The sequence below is a fragment of the Caenorhabditis elegans genome, chromosome IV, assembly GCF_000002985.6.
Source record: "Caenorhabditis elegans chromosome IV".
Classification (NCBI taxonomy): Eukaryota; Metazoa; Nematoda; class Chromadorea; order Rhabditida; family Rhabditidae; genus Caenorhabditis; species Caenorhabditis elegans.
Window position 1 is genome coordinate 12,957,504 of NC_003282.8, and position 15,749 is coordinate 12,973,252.

Consider the following 15,749-nt stretch of genomic DNA (forward strand, 5'->3'; position numbering starts at 1 on the left):
GGAAAAAAAAAATTTAAAAATTAGGATTATAAGGTTCAGCACTTCAAAACCAAACGCAAACCTGTAAAATGTTTTTTTTAAGCGCTTTCAGAATATAATTGCAAAATTTTTCTAGGTGCCAGAAGCTTTCAGTTCAGTCATAAAAACTAAATGTCAGGCATATAAATGACCGCATTTTTTATTGGGGGATTTATTTTGTTTTCAAAACTTTAAAAATTAATATCTGACTTAAAATGAACTTTTTTGAAAATATTTTTTCGGGGACTTGTTTCAAATTTTAAGCGCTTTCAGAATTTAGTTACAAAATTTTTCTAGGTGCCAGAAGCTTCCAGTTTAATCAAAAAAAACTGTACTTTTGTTCTCTAAATGCAATGCAACCAAAAGTCCTTATCAACTTCAGTTTAGTTTCATCTTGACATTTGATGATAAAACGCCCAGTTTTGTGAATTTATGAAAACATTGTCATCCAGAGAACACAGTATATATTTTGTTTCGGAGTAAGAAAAATTTCAGGCATCATCTCAGAATGTTGCAAAAATTATTTAGTTGTTTAGTGGTAGCTGCTGCAGTTTCGGCTGCTGGAAGTGGTAAAACTGAATGTGTTGTACTAATTGCAACTATAAAGGTGAAAATTATAGGTTGCAAAATTGGTAATGTAATCAACAAGCCTGTAATTGATGGTACGCCTGTTTATTGGCCGCCTTCTTGGACCGAAACCCAACCGGCACCTCAACTGGATAAGGAGCAGTCGTGCAGTTGGATTGTAACGATTCCACGTGGATATTATGCAAAATTGATAATCAGTGGAAAAACAACTGACAAGGATTCAAGATTCCAAACTGTCGATTCTGCAGGAAATCTTATTCAGTGAGTTATTTTCTCATATTTTTCTCAGAAAAAATTGCTCAACAAAATTGATGTTTTATTTGACGGTTTCCCTATGCGTATATTTAAAAACTAGTCAGGTTTTTGATATCTGAGCAACACCACTCTGACACCTGAAAAATTCCTCAAACTGTAACTTTTGATGAATTTTTACAGAACCACCCAAGAAAACATGGACCCCTATTTCTTCCCGGCTTCAAAGTTTACCTTGGCTGTTTCCAATGAAGGATCAGCTACTTTTGCATTTAAAGTTGTTTGGTTCCTTCGTAAGTTTATATCATAACCCTCTTTTTTTTCTCATATTTCTCGTTTTCAGTTCCATATGTGGGCGACGATGCAGGAATCGGGCCAAGTGGATTGGTTGTGAATGTAACGAGTAAAGTTTATGCTATCGATTACCATTCAACTGACGACTTACTTACATTGATGACTTTCCCTGCAGACACAAAAAATTATTATTCATTGAGAAGTGCACTTGTATTTGCAGGGGAAGGTTTGTCAAACTATATTACAAAGTGAGTGATTAGAAAGAAAGAGCTTTCAATTGGAACACAAAAAATCACCCAGCTAGAGGAACCCCTATCATTGACTATTTCTCTCTCTGCTCCAACTATCTGTATCTTTAAATTTTTGCAGTCTCTACCTACTCTATCAAACGAAAAAGCCATGGATATCCAGTGACGACGCTATCACAATAGTGAACTTTGAAGCCGCTAGTTCTAATGATAATCTACTAATTCAATCCTCTAAATGTGAGTAAAAATATTTATTTTTGTTGTTAAAACTGAGAAAATATTCAGATTTGACTGGAATCGGTGAGATGGTGGAGCTTCACCCTCAGGCCAATTCAATCTATAACGGAACTGTAAACGGAGGAACACTGATGTCATCACTCGTTGCAGTGACTGATCTCCCAATGCAAATGATTGATGTTCAGATGAAAAGTGTAAGTTTGACAGAGTTTCAAAGATTTTCATTAAAATCATTTTCATTTTCCAGGACGCTACCGTTACAGTTTACTATGGTTCTCCAGACTCATCAACTCTTAATAAAACTTACACGTTAGTCGCTATTAATTCTTTCTACTTTAATGTCTCAATTTTCAGTGGAGCACAACTGAAAAATGCGCTTCCATTATCGTTTAGTGGAGACGTCGTGCAGTTTGTGGTCAGCAGTGGCAAAGCTGTATTCACGTTCAAAAGTTGATTAAAATTGTTTTATTTTTTGTTGAAATGAAGTTCACTAACAAATTTATTAAAACAAAGGAATTTGAAGAATTTTTTCCTAAAATACTACATATACAAGTATTTAGAAATTACACGAAGCCTTGAAACCTTCACAAAACTTTCTTATACAAGATGTAGGGTACATTTTAATAATCTCTAACTAGTTGTCAATAAAATTTTTAAAAAATAACAGGAATCAGATGAACAATTAGATTGAGTTATTTTCTTTTTTTACTTATATATCCTTCCTTTCTGTTTTTTCCTGAAATTTTGCTTCAAAGTAGTCAATTTTATCGAGGTAGGCATTGCTTCAGGAGTGCATACGTACGTGCACCTATTTCATTTCTGTGTTGTCACTTTGGAGTTTGCTCAAAGTATTTTGCAAATATATTGCCTTATTTGATACGTTGAATGGGTTCTGATTCGGCGAGTAGGCTCACGTAGGCATGCGTAGGCATCGTTTTATTAGTTGTTATTTTAGATTTTGTCTAGTTTATATGATTTTCTTGATAATGACGAATTTACAAATTTTAATTGTAACAGTACCTAATGTTGACTTTTCATTTAAATACAAGATAAGAAACCATACACATCGATTAAAAAATCAAATGCTCCAAAATTAGAAAACTTCAGTTGAAGGTGGGGTAAGCTTCTGAAAAGGCTGAAAACCCATATTCTTTGTTGTCTTAAAATTTCCATATACACACAATTTTAAATTTCATGACGCAAAATTGAAAGCACTGGACTTTTGTTCTCCAAAATGCCAAACACCCAGAAATCCTTATCAAATTCAGTTTAGTTTCATCTTGACATTTAATATTAAAACGCCCAGGTTTTGTAAATTTATGAAAACATTGTCATTCAACGAACACACTATATATTCAGTTTCAGAGTAGGAAAAATTTCAGACATCATCTCAAAATGTTGCAGAAGCTACTGGTTTGTTTGTCTGCAATTGCTACAGTTTCAGCAGCTGGAAATGGTAAAACAAATTGTATTACTTTCATATTATAAAGGTCAAAATTGCAGGCTGCAAACTTGGAAAAGTAATCAACAAGCCTGTAATTGAAGGGACGCCTGTTTATTGGCCACCTTCTTGGACCGAAACTAAACCGGCTCCTCAGCTGGAGAAGGAACAGTCGTGCAGTTGGATTGTGACAATTCCGCGAGGATATTATGCAAAACTGATTATCAGTGGAAAGACAACTGACAAGGATTCACGATTTGAAACTGTAGATGCAGCAGGGAATCTTGTTCAGTGAGTTATTTTTTTCCAGCTTTCAAGTGAAATTTAGAGATTTAGGGATTAGGATTTGGTCTACCCAGTAAAGGTTAAGTGAACACAGGAAGTTAACTTTTTTATCTCAATAATTCTGGCAGAAACTATTTCTGACTATTACATATATGGTACCCATTTTCTGGTAATATGATTGTTTCCAGAACTTCCCAAGAAAACATGGAACCGTATTACTTCCCGGGTCCAAAGTTCACCCTGGCTGTCTCTAATGAAGGATCAGATACTTTTGCATTTAAAGTTGTTTGGTTCACTCGTAAGTTTCGCGTAATCTTTTAATTCGTATATTCCAGTTTCAATTATGAATATTTCAGTTCCAATTATGAACGACGATGCTGCAATCGGGGCTAATGGATTGGTTATGAATGTGACGAGTCAAGTTATCGCTATGCAATACTATTCAATTGGTGACTCTCTTACATTGATGGCCTTCCCTGTAAACCCAAAGAATTATTATTCATTGAGAAGTACACTTGTATTTGATGGACACGATTGCACCTCTTTTAACTATATTTCAAAGTAAGGGTTAGGGAAGTAATATTGGCTCCAAATCTGCAGGAACATGCGAGTTAAGCGTCCACGCCTGTTCATTTTTGTTTACCTTAAGGCTTAGTTTTAATTTGAAATTTTACAGTCTCTACCAGCTGTACCAAACGAAAGAGCAATGGGTATCCAGTCAAGACGAAATCATCATAGTGAACCTTGAAGCCAGTAGTTCTAATGATAAACTCCTTATTCAAGCATCTAAATGTGAGCCAAAATATAGCCAAAAATATGGTTTTGGTTGAAACTGAGAAAATAATCAGATTTGACTGGAACCGGTGAGATGGTGGAGCTTCACCCTCAGGCCAACTCAATCTATAACGGAACTGTAAACGGAGGAACACAGATGTCATCACTTGTTGCGGTGACTGATCTCTCAATGCAAATGATTGATGTTCAGATGGAAAGTGTAAGTTTAACAGAGTTTTGGAGTTTTTCATTAAAATCCTTTATATTTTCCAGGACGCTACAGTCACAGTTTACTATGGTTCTCCAGACGCATCAACTCTTAATAAATCTTATACGTAAGTCGCTATTAATTCTTTCAACTTCAATGCCTCAGTTTTCAGTAGAACACAGTTGAAAAATGCACTTCCATTATCGTTTCGTGGACCTTTCGTGCAGTTTGTGGTCAGTAGTGGCAAAGCTGTGTTCACGTTCAAAAGTTAATTTTTATCGTTTTTTTAAAAATAAAGTATACCAATCTATTTTTTATTCTCAAATCTATTTTGCTATTTTCAAGTTTTGAAGAAAAACATGAGCGGGCATTGCCAAGCTATGAAAGTTTCTACGTATTTTCACTCTTTTTATCCTTTTTTATTCGATATTTTTTGATTTTGTCAAATTGGTTCATCATTTTCTCATCTTTAAAGATTTCTCGAGTCCTTTCAGGATTTATTTTAGCGTTTTCTGTGAACAATTTCTGTTGATTTTTTTTGCAGTTTAACTGTGATCTACACAACTTTTGGTGTAACGAGGTCGCCGCAAGATCATTTTGCAGAACGACCAGGAACTTGTAAATTTTTCCAAAAGTTAATTGAATAAACTTTTTTGTCGATGACGATTTTACGAATTTTCAGGCACTCTGCACCTGATGATGACAATTTACAAGAAGAGGGGAAAGATAAGACACTGTGGGCAAAAGATTCAGAAATCAATAGCTCAAACCCTAGACGATTTTCGTTTGAAAAAAAGAATTGCAGTTGCTCTAGTAGTTTTCGATTTGGAAATATGTACTGACAATTTCTATACTCATTATTTGGTCAACAAAACTGTAACCAAAAGGTCATCACTAGTTTATAATTGGCATTTTCTTATCAACTACGTTTTCAATTTTGATGATAACGTGCCAGTTTTATGCTTTTTCTGAAAACATTGTCATCCAGGTTGTGTTTATATATTCAGTTCCAGAACGTGAAAGTTCTCAACAAAATGTTACAAAAATTATTAATTTATTTGGCTATTGCTGCTATAGTTTCGGCTACGGGAAATGGTAAAACTAGGTTTTATAACTCTTTCTTCAAAGTTAAAACTGCAGGTTGCAAACTTGGTAATGCAATCAATAAGCCCGTTATTGATGGTCAGCCTTTTTATTGGCCAGCTTCATGGAACGAAACCCAACCAGCTCCTCAGCTTGAGAAGGAGCAGTCGTGCAGTTGGATTGTGACAATTCCACGTGGATATTATGCAAAACTGATAATCAGTGGAAAGACAACTGACAAGGATTCAAGATTCCAAACTGTCGATTCTGCAGGAAATCTTATTCAGTGAGTTATTTTTACAACTTTAGAGTGCTGATGATTAAAGCGGCCGAAGGTTAGTTCCGTAATTGAACTTTGGAAGATTTTGCACTGACAATTGAATGACTAATTTTTTTTTAACTTACTGTATTTTCTTCGTTTACTGCTATTCGTGTCATGATAAAGTGCTCAACTGTTATAATTTAAAAGATATTTAGTTGATTATAAATCTGATAAACCCCAATAGAACGTTGCATTTCTTGAACAATGTAAGATTTAGTTAGCATTTAGTTTATCCAATGTTTACAGAACAACCCACGAGAAAATGGAACCTTATTACTTTCCGGCTTCAAAGTTCACTCTTGCTGTCTCCAACGAAGGATTTGCTACACTTGGTTTCAAAGTTGTCTGGTTTCCTCGTAAGCTCATTGTGCACTTTAAAGTTCTAATTTTTCAATATTTTCAGTTCCATCAGTGAATACCAACTATGGCGTTGGAGCTGTTGGAGCAGTTTTGGATGTAACAAATGAGGTTCTTGCCATTGAATATGGTTCAACTGGTGGACTCACTTTAATGGCCTTCCCTGCAGACGATAAAAAATATCATTCGTTGAGAAGCGCTCTCATATTCGAAGGAAATGGTCTGCAAAGTGGAAACTACATTTCGAAGTAAGTTTTCAAACTAGTTAGTTCTTGATATTTTTTCAAGTAGCAATACTATACTTGAAGTCTAAACTGCAAGTAATAAAAAAGAGAATCTAGGGTATTGCAAAATATCATTTGACATTTTTTCAGTCTTTACTTACTCTACCAGTCGAAGAAGCAATGGGTATCAAGTCAAGACAGTATTGTAATAGTGAACCTCGACGCTAGTCAGGTTAACGATAAACTTCTCATCCAAGCATCTAGATGTAAGTCTAAGGATCAATTTCAATAGTGACAAAAAAATACGCAGACTTGACTGGAATCAGTGAGACGGTGGAAATCCACCCGCAGTTGAACTCAACCTATAATGTAACTGTAAACGGAGGGACACGCATGTCTTCTCTTGTTGCTGTTTCCGATATCACAATGCACATGGTTGATGTTCAGATGAAAGATGTATGTTTAACCAGATTAAAATATTTTAAACTTTTAATTCAATAGTATATTTAACTGAGATATATTTTAATTGTTACATTAGGAATCTACCGTCACAGTCTACGATGGTTCTCCAAGCGCATTTACATTTGATAAAACCTATACGTGAGTAAATTTTATGTTTCTACAAGTTAAGTTTTTTTTTTGTTTCAGCAAAACACAACTTAAGAACGCATTCCCACTGTCGTTCGGCGGATATTTTGTGCAGTTTGTGGTCAGCAGTGGCAAAGCTGTTTTCACGTTCAAGAGCTAATTTTTAAATGTTTTTTTTATAAATAAGACCTACAAATTCATACAGATGGTTTGCAAACTTTGATATTTGAAATTTATACGGTTTAAGATATCTCTGTTCATCTTCAGACTTGGCTTTCTGCCAATGGAAGGCGTTGGGGGTAAGGGGTAGGGTCGTGAGCTCTGTGAAAATGTAAAATGATGCCCTAAGCTAAGAGATGAAGTTTAAAAAATAATGGTCTTGTGACAACTTTTAGTCTGAAAATGACATCATTATTGGGACAGGTCGCAGTTTCACTGATAAGTTATGAGTATTTAATACTGATAGCAATGCGAGTTCAAGAAATCAGAAAATCTTAAGAGTGAGAATGATTTACATTTACACTAATTATCCAACACATGAAGAAGATTCCACCTGTAAACATTTTAAGATGAACTTGTAACGAACGTCGAGGAAAACAAAATCGTCAATGAAGCCGACACGGATAGAAGTTCGCAAGTAACCGGTCGAGCTCACACTTCTCCTATGCTTTCCTGCGTCTTTTGAGTAACATACTAAAAAATTAAAAACGTATACCTGTACAACTCTAAGCAGAGATAAAATTTATCCAAAATCGATTGTCACAAATACTTCAGTTCTGTTCAGTTCAGTCTTCAGTTCTGAACGGCATGTAATCACAAGATAAAAAAAAACAAAAATTTGGCGTAGAAGTAAACGTATAGAAATGCAGGAAAAGAGTGGAACTACTAGCGATAAGGGTTGATCAAAACGGTTTTAACTTTCTGATCTTTTCTATGATTTCATAGTTGATAAGAAGCTTCAACCACTCCCAGTTAACTTTACCATAAAAGGACTCTCGGTGCATCGGGATTTTCACTTTTTCTAGAAAATGCTATCGAAGGTAGTATTATTTCTAGCAGTTTTGTCTTCAGCTTCTGCATCCGGTAATTTCTTTGTTAGACATTTTAGACATTATTTTGGCCTTTAACTAATGTTTCATTTAGTTTGCAAGACTGGAAATTTGATCAACAAGCCAGTAAATGATTCGCCAGTCATTTGGCCAGCCACCTGGGATATGAAATTTGCGCCTCCAAAACTAGACAAAGGACAAACGTGCAGCTGGACTGTAACCGTTCCTGATGGATTTTATGCAAAACTTGTTATCAGTGCAAAAGCAATGGATCGGGATACATATTTTCAGACAATTGATTCTGCTGGAAATTTGGCAAAGTAAGTGTATAACAATTCCGAAAATTGTTTGTTGAGGTCGCCGCTGTGGTGCCTTACAATTAATCGAAGCCCTTTGAGCAATAATAAATTTCAGAACTGGTAATGAAAAAATGAAGCCATATTACTTTGTTGGTCCCAAGTTCACAATTGCTTTGTCGAGCAATGCTCCTGCTGCATTCGGTTTTAAGATTATATGGCTACCATGTAAGCTGAAATATGCCTCCTATTTTCAATTTTTTTTTTAGTTCCAAACATAGATATTGGCTACTCTGGTGTTACTGAAGCAGCCGAAGTTCTTAACGCTACTGGAATAATTTACAAACAATCAATTTATAGTAGAGGTGGAATACATTTGCTTCCATTTCCACAGGATCCGACCAATTACTTTTCGTTGAGAAGTGCTCTTGTATTTGAAGGAGGTAGTTTCCCGGGGTGCAATTATGTGGGAAAGTAAGTAAGCCTTGTCGGAAAATGTTTTCAAAAAAGTTTGAAAATTGCAGTCTTTACCAAATGTACCGGTCGAAAAAGCCGTATTCATTCTCAAGTGAAGGATCAATTGTTGTTTTTAATCTTGCTGCCAGCGGTAATAGTGACAAGCTCTTGATCCAGGATACAGAATGTAAGTTTTTTAGTAGTAAGTTCTAAAAAGTTTGAAAAAGTTTAAAAAATGTCTGGAAGGATCATAAAATGGTTGGAAACTTTTGAAAAGTTGGAGAAAGTTCAGAAAAGTTCAGGTTTTTTGAGGAGTTTATGGAAAATTTTGGAAAACTCTGAAGTGTGATTAGTTTGAACGAATTTTAAAACAAACTATGAAATTTTTTAGAAACATCTGAATAGTTAAAGAAAGTTTGGAAAATATTTGGACAAACTGTCCTTCAGACAGTTTGTGAGAATTCTGGAAATTTTTAAAAAATTGAAACAAAAGTGGTTCCAATATTTCCTAAAAGTTCCAGAATATTTTGAAAAGTTGTAGATTTTGGGGACTCTAAAATAAAGAACATGATATAAAAACTATCTATAACTTTCATTCAGACGTACAAGACATTGCTCAATTTGTCGAGCTGTACCCAGAAATTAAAACTTCTTACACCGAAACTATCAACGGCGGAAAACTGAAGTCATCTCTGGTTTCTGTTTCAGGTGCTAATTTCAAGCTGACCAAAGTTAAAATGGATGACGTGAGTTTTTTTTTTACAAGTTCAAATTTTAATTGAATAACTTATGAATCTTTCCAGGAAGCAACTATGGCAGTTTACTATGGCTCTCCAACGGTAGGGACTATTGTTAAGAACTACACGTAAGTTTGTAGCGAGGTTCTTTCACTGAAAAGTATCTTCCATTTTCAGTGCCCTAGAAATCAATAAAGCCGTACCTCTAAACTTCCAAGGGGAAGTACTTCAATTTGTGGTCAGTAGTGGAAAAGCTGATTTCACTTTCGATGGATGGAAATGAACATTGATTGTGAAGAGCATATGTCAGATGTCAGAATAAAAATTCAACTTTAGAAAAATAAAATGGCATTTGTTAAGCCCTGTATTTTTGTGTTGTTTGGCTCGTCTACTTTTATAAAATGCCATAAGCTGGATGAAACATGAACTTGAGCACAAGTGAGAAAAATTGCGGAGTTTCAAACACAATAGCCTGAACAGTATTTTTAAAAGTGTAAATCTTTATTCAAAAACAATATGAATTAACTTTTGAACGTGAATACAGCCTTGCCTTTACTGACAACAAACTGCACAAAATGTCCATTGAACGTTAGTGGGAGTGCTTTTACCAGCTGTCCTTTGCTAAAATTATAAAAGTTATATATTCGAAATGATTAAGAAGTAACATACGTGTAAGTTTTATCGAGAGTGAACACGTCTGGAGAACCATAGTAAACTGTAACGGTAGAGGCCTGAAAAAAAGTAAAGATTATCAAAAAAATACAGTTGTTTTAAAATTTACATCTTCCATCTGAGCATCAATCATTTGCAATTTGAGATCAGACACTGCAACAAGTGAAGACATCTTTGTCCCTCCGTTCAAAGTTCCGTTATAGATCGAGTTAGGTTGCGGGTGGAGTTCAACTATCTCATCAATTCCAGTCAAATCTGAATATTTATAAGTTCTAAACTATTGAGTTATTGCTTAGACTCACACTGGGATCCTTGAAGAAGAACTTTATTATTGGAACGACTAGCTTCCAAGTTGACTATATTAATATTCTGTTGGATAGTTCTCCATTGAACTTTTTTCTGGTATAGCTGGTAGAGACTAGAAAATATTAGAATCGAAATGTACAACTGTTGAAAGTAAAGTATCGAATACTTTTTTCATCACTTTGAATGTTAATACAGTTTTGACTAATTAATAACTGATTTAAAAACTAACCTTGCGATATAATTGGCAGAGTCCATATTTTTCCCTTCAAAAATCAATGTGCTTCTCAGTGAAATATAGTTTTTCAAATCTTCGGGAAATGATAACAAAGTAAGTCCACCTGGAATATAGAATCCCATAGCAGAAACAGTTTCTGTGGCGTTGACAACCAGTCCAGTAGTTCCAACAAGACCAACAAATTGTGATGATGGAACTGAAAAGGGAATAGATAAACTAGGAATCTATGATATTGATAAACTAACGTGGCCACCATACGACTTTGAATGCAAACGTAGCAGATCCTTCGTTAGTGACAGCGATGGTGAACTTTGAGGCAGGGAAGTAATAGGGTTCCATGTTTTCTTGGGTTGTTCTGGAAACATTTCATTTTCTGAGTATTCGAAATTCGGATACGGCAAGGTAGTATTTGAAAGCGATTGTTGAAGATTCGGTAGGAGCCTTCGTACATTCATCGCAATTCTCCGCCTATATTACTTTCGCGATAGAAAATAAGTCCGGAGATACTGCAATGCCGCAGATTCAAAACGGAATTTTTTAGCCGTCGGCGCTGTTTTTCACTCCGAATGTGGTAGAAAAATGTATACTGAAAAAACTATGTGTAACTTATACCACATGTCTGTCATTTAGTAGAAAACTAGTTTAACCAAAATTTTTTAGATCTTTATTAGATCAACTTACAAGACTTCCCAAGTTCACAGACAATTCCAAAAACACATTTAAAATTCCATTTGCAGATTAGCAAAATAACTCACTGAATAAGATTTCCTGCAGCATCCACAGTCTGAAATCGTGAATCCTTGTCCGTTGTCTTTCCACTGATAATTAGTTTTGCATAATATCCATGAGGAATCGTTACAATCCAACTACACGACTGCCCCTTTTCCAACTGAGGAGCCGGTTGAGTTTCGGTCCAAGAAGCTGGCCAATAAACAGGCGTACCATCAATAACGGGCTTGTTGATTGCCTTTCCGGTTTTACAAACTGTAATTCACAAATTTTAGATAAGTTAATATTTCAAAATTAGTTTTACTTACCATTTCCAGCGGCGGAAACTACAACAGCAAACGCTAAACAAACCAATATATTCTGTAACATTTCGAACTGAAGTCTGACATTTTATCAATTTCTGAGACGAAATATATAGAGCATTTAGGATGATAATGGAAAAGCATGAAACTGAATGTTTTATCATCAAAAAAGTATTCAGAGTTGATAACAGAAGTTTAGAGAATAAGTTAAGCATGTAAAATGATGTAATGTCTTTTGGACCGCAAGTTCAAGTTATTTTTTCTCAAAATTGATGTTTCGTAGTTACGTCCAACTAATTATAAATTTCTCAGTGCTGAAAGGTTTGTACATATATAATTTTTTCGTGTTTTCAATTTCTTGAATTTAGTCTAATGTTGCTTTTTTAATAGCTGTCCACGAAGCAGCAACGACAACGACAAGCTATGTAGGCACATTTTGAATTGAAATTTGAAATCTTGATTCTGAGAGAGTTTAATACCGCATTTCATTTTTCAGAAGCCATTGAAAAATATGTAGAAGAATATTTTTTCTGTGGGAAATATAAGTTAATTTGCACAAACTGATGAAGCATTTTTGAGAATGATGCCATTCAAAATCAAGAGCTAACTTATATCAAAGTCTAGATCTTTTTTCAGTTAACATATATCAGCTTCTGGGTGAAGAGAGATATTTGAAAAAATTGCAAGTGCTCATATTTGTACGACTAGATGTTTGATAACTCGAGTTCTCTTGATTCTTTGATCCTATTCTTTGTTTCATATCTTGCCGTTTTTTCTGCGGAATTGTCATCTTTCAAGGGCTCTTTCCCCTACAGTTTGAAAATTGTGTTATCGCCGAAACTGCAGAAACTGCAATCTATTTTTTGTAGTTTCTGTAGATAAAATAAAACTTCAAGACTGTAAAACTTTAAGCTTTAAACTTTAAGGCTAATAAAGGTTTTGCATATATTGAGGGGCTCAGTTGGAAAATTGTTGCAAAAATTGCAAAATTTTGAAACACAATCGTCTGAACCATATGTGAAAAAACATGTATACAACTTTTTATTCGAAAACAATATGAGTTAACTTTTCAACTTTTGAAAGTAAACACAGCCTTGCCACGGCTCACAGCTGAACTGACCACAAACTGCACAAAAGATCCATTAAACGACAATGGAAGTGCGTTCTCCAGCTGTCCTTTGCTGAAATGATCAAAATTCTAGATTCAATATGATTAAAAAGTGACATACGTGTAAGTTTTATCGAGAGCGAAGATTTCTGGAGAACCATAGTAAACTGAAACGGTAGAGTCCTGGAAACAAAATTATTTGAAAAAAACTGAATTTCAGTAAATTTTACATCTTCCATCTGAGCATCGATCATTTGCAATTCAAGATCAGACACTGCAACAAGTGAAGACTTCTGTGACCTCCGTTCAAAGACTTTCTGTGACCTCCGTTCAAAGTTCCATTATAGACCGAACTAGATTGCGGGTGAAGTTCAACTATCTCATCAATTCCAGCCAGAACTGAATAGTTATGTTCTCTCTTTAACTGCTGAGTTGATGTTTAGACTCACACATGGATCATTGAAAAAGAAGTTTATCGTTGGAACGACTGGCTTCAAGGTTGACAATAAAAATACTCTCTTGACTAGTTGACCATTGCACTTTTTTCTGGTATAGCAGGTAGAGACTGTAAAAATGTTAGAATTGAAATTCCAACTGATTCAAAAACTTACTTTGAAACATAGTTTGCCGTGTCCAAATTGTTTCCTTCAAAGACCAATGCGCTTCTCAATGAATAATAGTTTTTCAAATCTCCTGGGAATGTCAACAGAGTGAGTCCGCCTGGTCCCTCGTATTGCATAGCAAAAATAGTTTCTGTGACGTTGACCACCTGACCAGTAGGTCCAACAAGATGAACATATTTTGATGGTGGAACTGAAAAGGGAATAGATAAACTAGGAATCTACGATATCGATAAACTAACGTGGCCACCAAACAACTTTGAATGCAAGCGTAGCAAATCCTTTGTTTGTAACAGCAATGGTGAACTTTGAGGCTGGGAAGTAATAGGGTTCCATGTTTTCTTGGGTTGTTCTGGAAACATTTGATATTATGAATATTCAAACTTCGCAAACTTCAAACTTGTTGTTTAAAGCGATTGCTGGCAAACTTGTAGACGTTTGCGCTTATTCAGCGCAATTCTTTATCAATCAATAAAACGCCAGAACAAATGAACCATGAGTACTGCAATGCCGCAGCGTTGTAGCACCACATTGTAGAAAACTGATGGCGGAAAAAACCGCGTCCGGGCCTTGTACGTGGTGCCCCAACCCTTCAAGGATCAATCGATCTGAGGCTACAGTATGAACCCTCAGATGTGCTTGGCGCCTAACAAGTCTAAGCGTAGATTCTATGAGAATTCCACCTTGAAATTTGTAAAATAACTCACTGAATACGATTTCCTGCAGAGTCGACAGTTTGAATGACTGAATCGTTTCCTGTCGTCTTTCCACTGATTATCAGTTTTGCATAATATCCGCGTGGAATCGTTACAATCCAACTACACGACTGACCCTTCTCCAGCTGAGGAGCGGGCTGGGTTTCGTTCCAAGAAGCCGGCCAAAACACAGGCGTGCCATTGATTACAGGCTTGTTGATTGCCTTACCAACTTTGCAGACTGTAATTTTTACGTTAAAATATGAATCCCTAAAACCGATCTTACCATTTCCGGCGGCTGAAACAGCAGCAACCACGGCTAAGCAAGTCAATAGTCGTTTGAACATTTCGAATTGAAATCTGAAATTTTCATGTTCTGAGACAGTTTATATACCGCATTTTGGGAGCCAATGAAACATACGAAAAAGGGCGTTTTTTTTTCATAAAACAGTTATCAATTGTTTTTGCAAAGATAATTTAGTGCTCAAACTGATAAGGGATCTTTTTTATGTGTGGCGTCATTTGAAATCAAGTAACTCCATGTATACCAAAGTCTAGATCCTCTTCTGGTTAACAGATATCAGCTTCAACATGTTTCTGCGTGTGAAGAGAAATATTGTTACAAGGTGTAGCTACTCATCCACAACTAAATGTTTAATTTGATAACTAGAGTTATCTTGATTCTTTGATCGTACTCCTAGTTTCTTATCTTGCAGTTTTTGCGGAATTGTCAGCTTCCGGGGGCGGTTTCTCATACAGTTCGTAATTTTTTTTTTTTGAAACGGCAGAAACCACATTTTGTTTCTTATAGTTTTCTGTAGATCAGATGTGGAGATCGCACGGATTGGTAGCGCCATTGTACCCGGAAAAAAACGTGGACAGATTCTGCTAAAACTTCCAGATGGGGTTATCAAAAATTAGTCACCAAAATAAATTTTCAATGTGACAGTATGATTTTATAAGAATCTTTCTAGATTTTTGAACAAAAAAAACAATATGTTATGTTCTTGGCTCAAGTAGAAAACATGAGTTTCGAATTTCTTGTTTTAAAGTTATACTGGCACCTAGGACTGTTATACAGACACCAAAATGCCTGCTTGCCTTCCTGACTGCCTGACTTTTAGGTGACCCCACCTGCCTCTTCCTATTTTCAAATATACACGTGGAAAACTTGTGAAGTGGGATCCGGGCAGGCGAAACCGCGCCTGCCTCCCATGAATCACACAACACATCATCACATCACACTCGTTCAAAAGTCATTTAGCTTTTGATAAACCGTGCACATTTCCGGTCCGACTTATGTGCTTCAAACTGTTTGCGACCAGCACGACTGTAGTACTGCAACTTTGACCATCAAACCATTTACATACGAACTGTTGAGGAAACCGCCCCGGAAGCTGACAATTCCCAAAAAACTGCAAGATAAGTAACCATGCGAGGTATCAAAAAATCCAACAAAAAAAACACACAGAGAAGCTCCTAGCATAAACATCTAATTGTAGCTGAGCGCCACCTGCACTACGCCACAAATCTCGCTTCATTCAAAATCTGAAATCTGATAATGAAGTCGATCTAGATCTGAATTTCGTCTCGGCATTTCGTCCCAACTTTTACACCAACTTTAG

The 15,749-nt window shown here is 35.7% G+C and overlaps 5 protein-coding genes, 1 non-coding gene and 1 pseudogene across 8 annotated transcripts; 5 read left to right on the top strand and 2 right to left on the bottom strand.

Moving 5' to 3' along the window:
• Positions 1 to 526: 526 nt before the first annotated feature.
• On the top strand, positions 527 to 2,091 carry F55G11.6 (CUB-like domain-containing protein; the record flags this gene model as incomplete). Its single annotated transcript, NM_070078.3, has 8 exons — positions 527 to 587; positions 639 to 867; positions 1,042 to 1,151; positions 1,202 to 1,400; positions 1,522 to 1,637; positions 1,686 to 1,831; positions 1,885 to 1,946; positions 1,992 to 2,091. 8 exons carry the CDS (start codon positions 527 to 529, stop codon positions 2,089 to 2,091), a joined length of 1,023 nt encoding a protein of 340 aa, NP_502479.1.
• An 841-nt stretch (positions 2,092 to 2,932) lies between these two features.
• Positions 2,933 to 4,652, top strand: F55G11.7 (CUB-like domain-containing protein). The gene is made up of 8 exons (NM_070079.5): positions 2,933 to 3,093; positions 3,141 to 3,369; positions 3,552 to 3,661; positions 3,720 to 3,924; positions 4,040 to 4,155; positions 4,212 to 4,357; positions 4,411 to 4,472; positions 4,518 to 4,652. Exons 1-8 carry the CDS (start codon positions 3,033 to 3,035, stop codon positions 4,615 to 4,617), a joined length of 1,029 nt encoding a protein of 342 aa, NP_502480.1. The 5' UTR covers positions 2,933 to 3,032; the 3' UTR covers positions 4,618 to 4,652.
• Positions 4,653 to 5,304: 652 nt separating this feature from the next.
• On the top strand, positions 5,305 to 7,142 carry F55G11.8 (CUB-like domain-containing protein). Its single transcript, NM_070080.6, has 8 exons — positions 5,305 to 5,440; positions 5,486 to 5,714; positions 5,997 to 6,106; positions 6,154 to 6,355; positions 6,482 to 6,597; positions 6,642 to 6,787; positions 6,870 to 6,931; positions 6,980 to 7,142. The coding sequence occupies exons 1-8, from the start codon at positions 5,380 to 5,382 to the stop codon at positions 7,077 to 7,079; spliced, it is 1,026 nt and encodes a 341-aa protein (NP_502481.1). The 5' UTR covers positions 5,305 to 5,379; the 3' UTR covers positions 7,080 to 7,142.
• A 728-nt stretch (positions 7,143 to 7,870) lies between these two features.
• On the top strand, positions 7,871 to 9,889 carry dod-22 (CUB-like domain-containing protein; the record flags this gene model as incomplete). Of its 2 annotated transcripts, NM_001268760.2 has the most annotated exons (8): positions 7,871 to 8,002; positions 8,063 to 8,288; positions 8,383 to 8,492; positions 8,534 to 8,738; positions 8,789 to 8,907; positions 9,321 to 9,466; positions 9,524 to 9,585; positions 9,635 to 9,889. In NM_001268760.2, 8 exons carry the CDS (start codon positions 7,948 to 7,950, stop codon positions 9,738 to 9,740), a joined length of 1,029 nt encoding a protein of 342 aa, NP_001255689.1. The 2 variants fall into 2 exon arrangements, with proteins under 2 accessions (NP_001255689.1, NP_001255690.1); NM_001268761.3 differs by lacking the exon at positions 7,871 to 8,002 and having other exon boundaries at positions 8,134 to 8,288; positions 9,635 to 9,740.
• Positions 9,890 to 9,941: 52 nt separating this feature from the next.
• F55G11.2 (CUB-like domain-containing protein) lies at positions 9,942 to 11,786 on the bottom strand. Its single transcript, NM_070082.5, has 8 exons — positions 11,708 to 11,786; positions 11,426 to 11,654; positions 10,916 to 11,025; positions 10,665 to 10,866; positions 10,432 to 10,547; positions 10,239 to 10,384; positions 10,127 to 10,188; positions 9,942 to 10,078 (listed from the first exon to the last, which is right to left on the bottom strand). The coding sequence occupies exons 1-8, from the start codon at positions 11,766 to 11,768 to the stop codon at positions 9,979 to 9,981; spliced, it is 1,026 nt and encodes a 341-aa protein (NP_502483.1). The 5' UTR covers positions 11,769 to 11,786; the 3' UTR covers positions 9,942 to 9,978.
• Positions 11,787 to 12,766: 980 nt separating this feature from the next.
• F55G11.3 lies at positions 12,767 to 14,471 on the bottom strand (annotated as a pseudogene). Its single transcript has 8 exons — positions 14,411 to 14,471; positions 14,137 to 14,365; positions 13,672 to 13,781; positions 13,421 to 13,622; positions 13,259 to 13,374; positions 13,040 to 13,208; positions 12,931 to 12,992; positions 12,767 to 12,882 (listed from the first exon to the last, which is right to left on the bottom strand). Coding segments are annotated over exons 1-8 (1,065 nt in total).
• Positions 13,452 to 13,472, top strand: 21ur-14360. Its single transcript, NR_056861.1, has one exon.
• Positions 14,472 to 15,749: the final 1,278 nt, after the last annotated feature.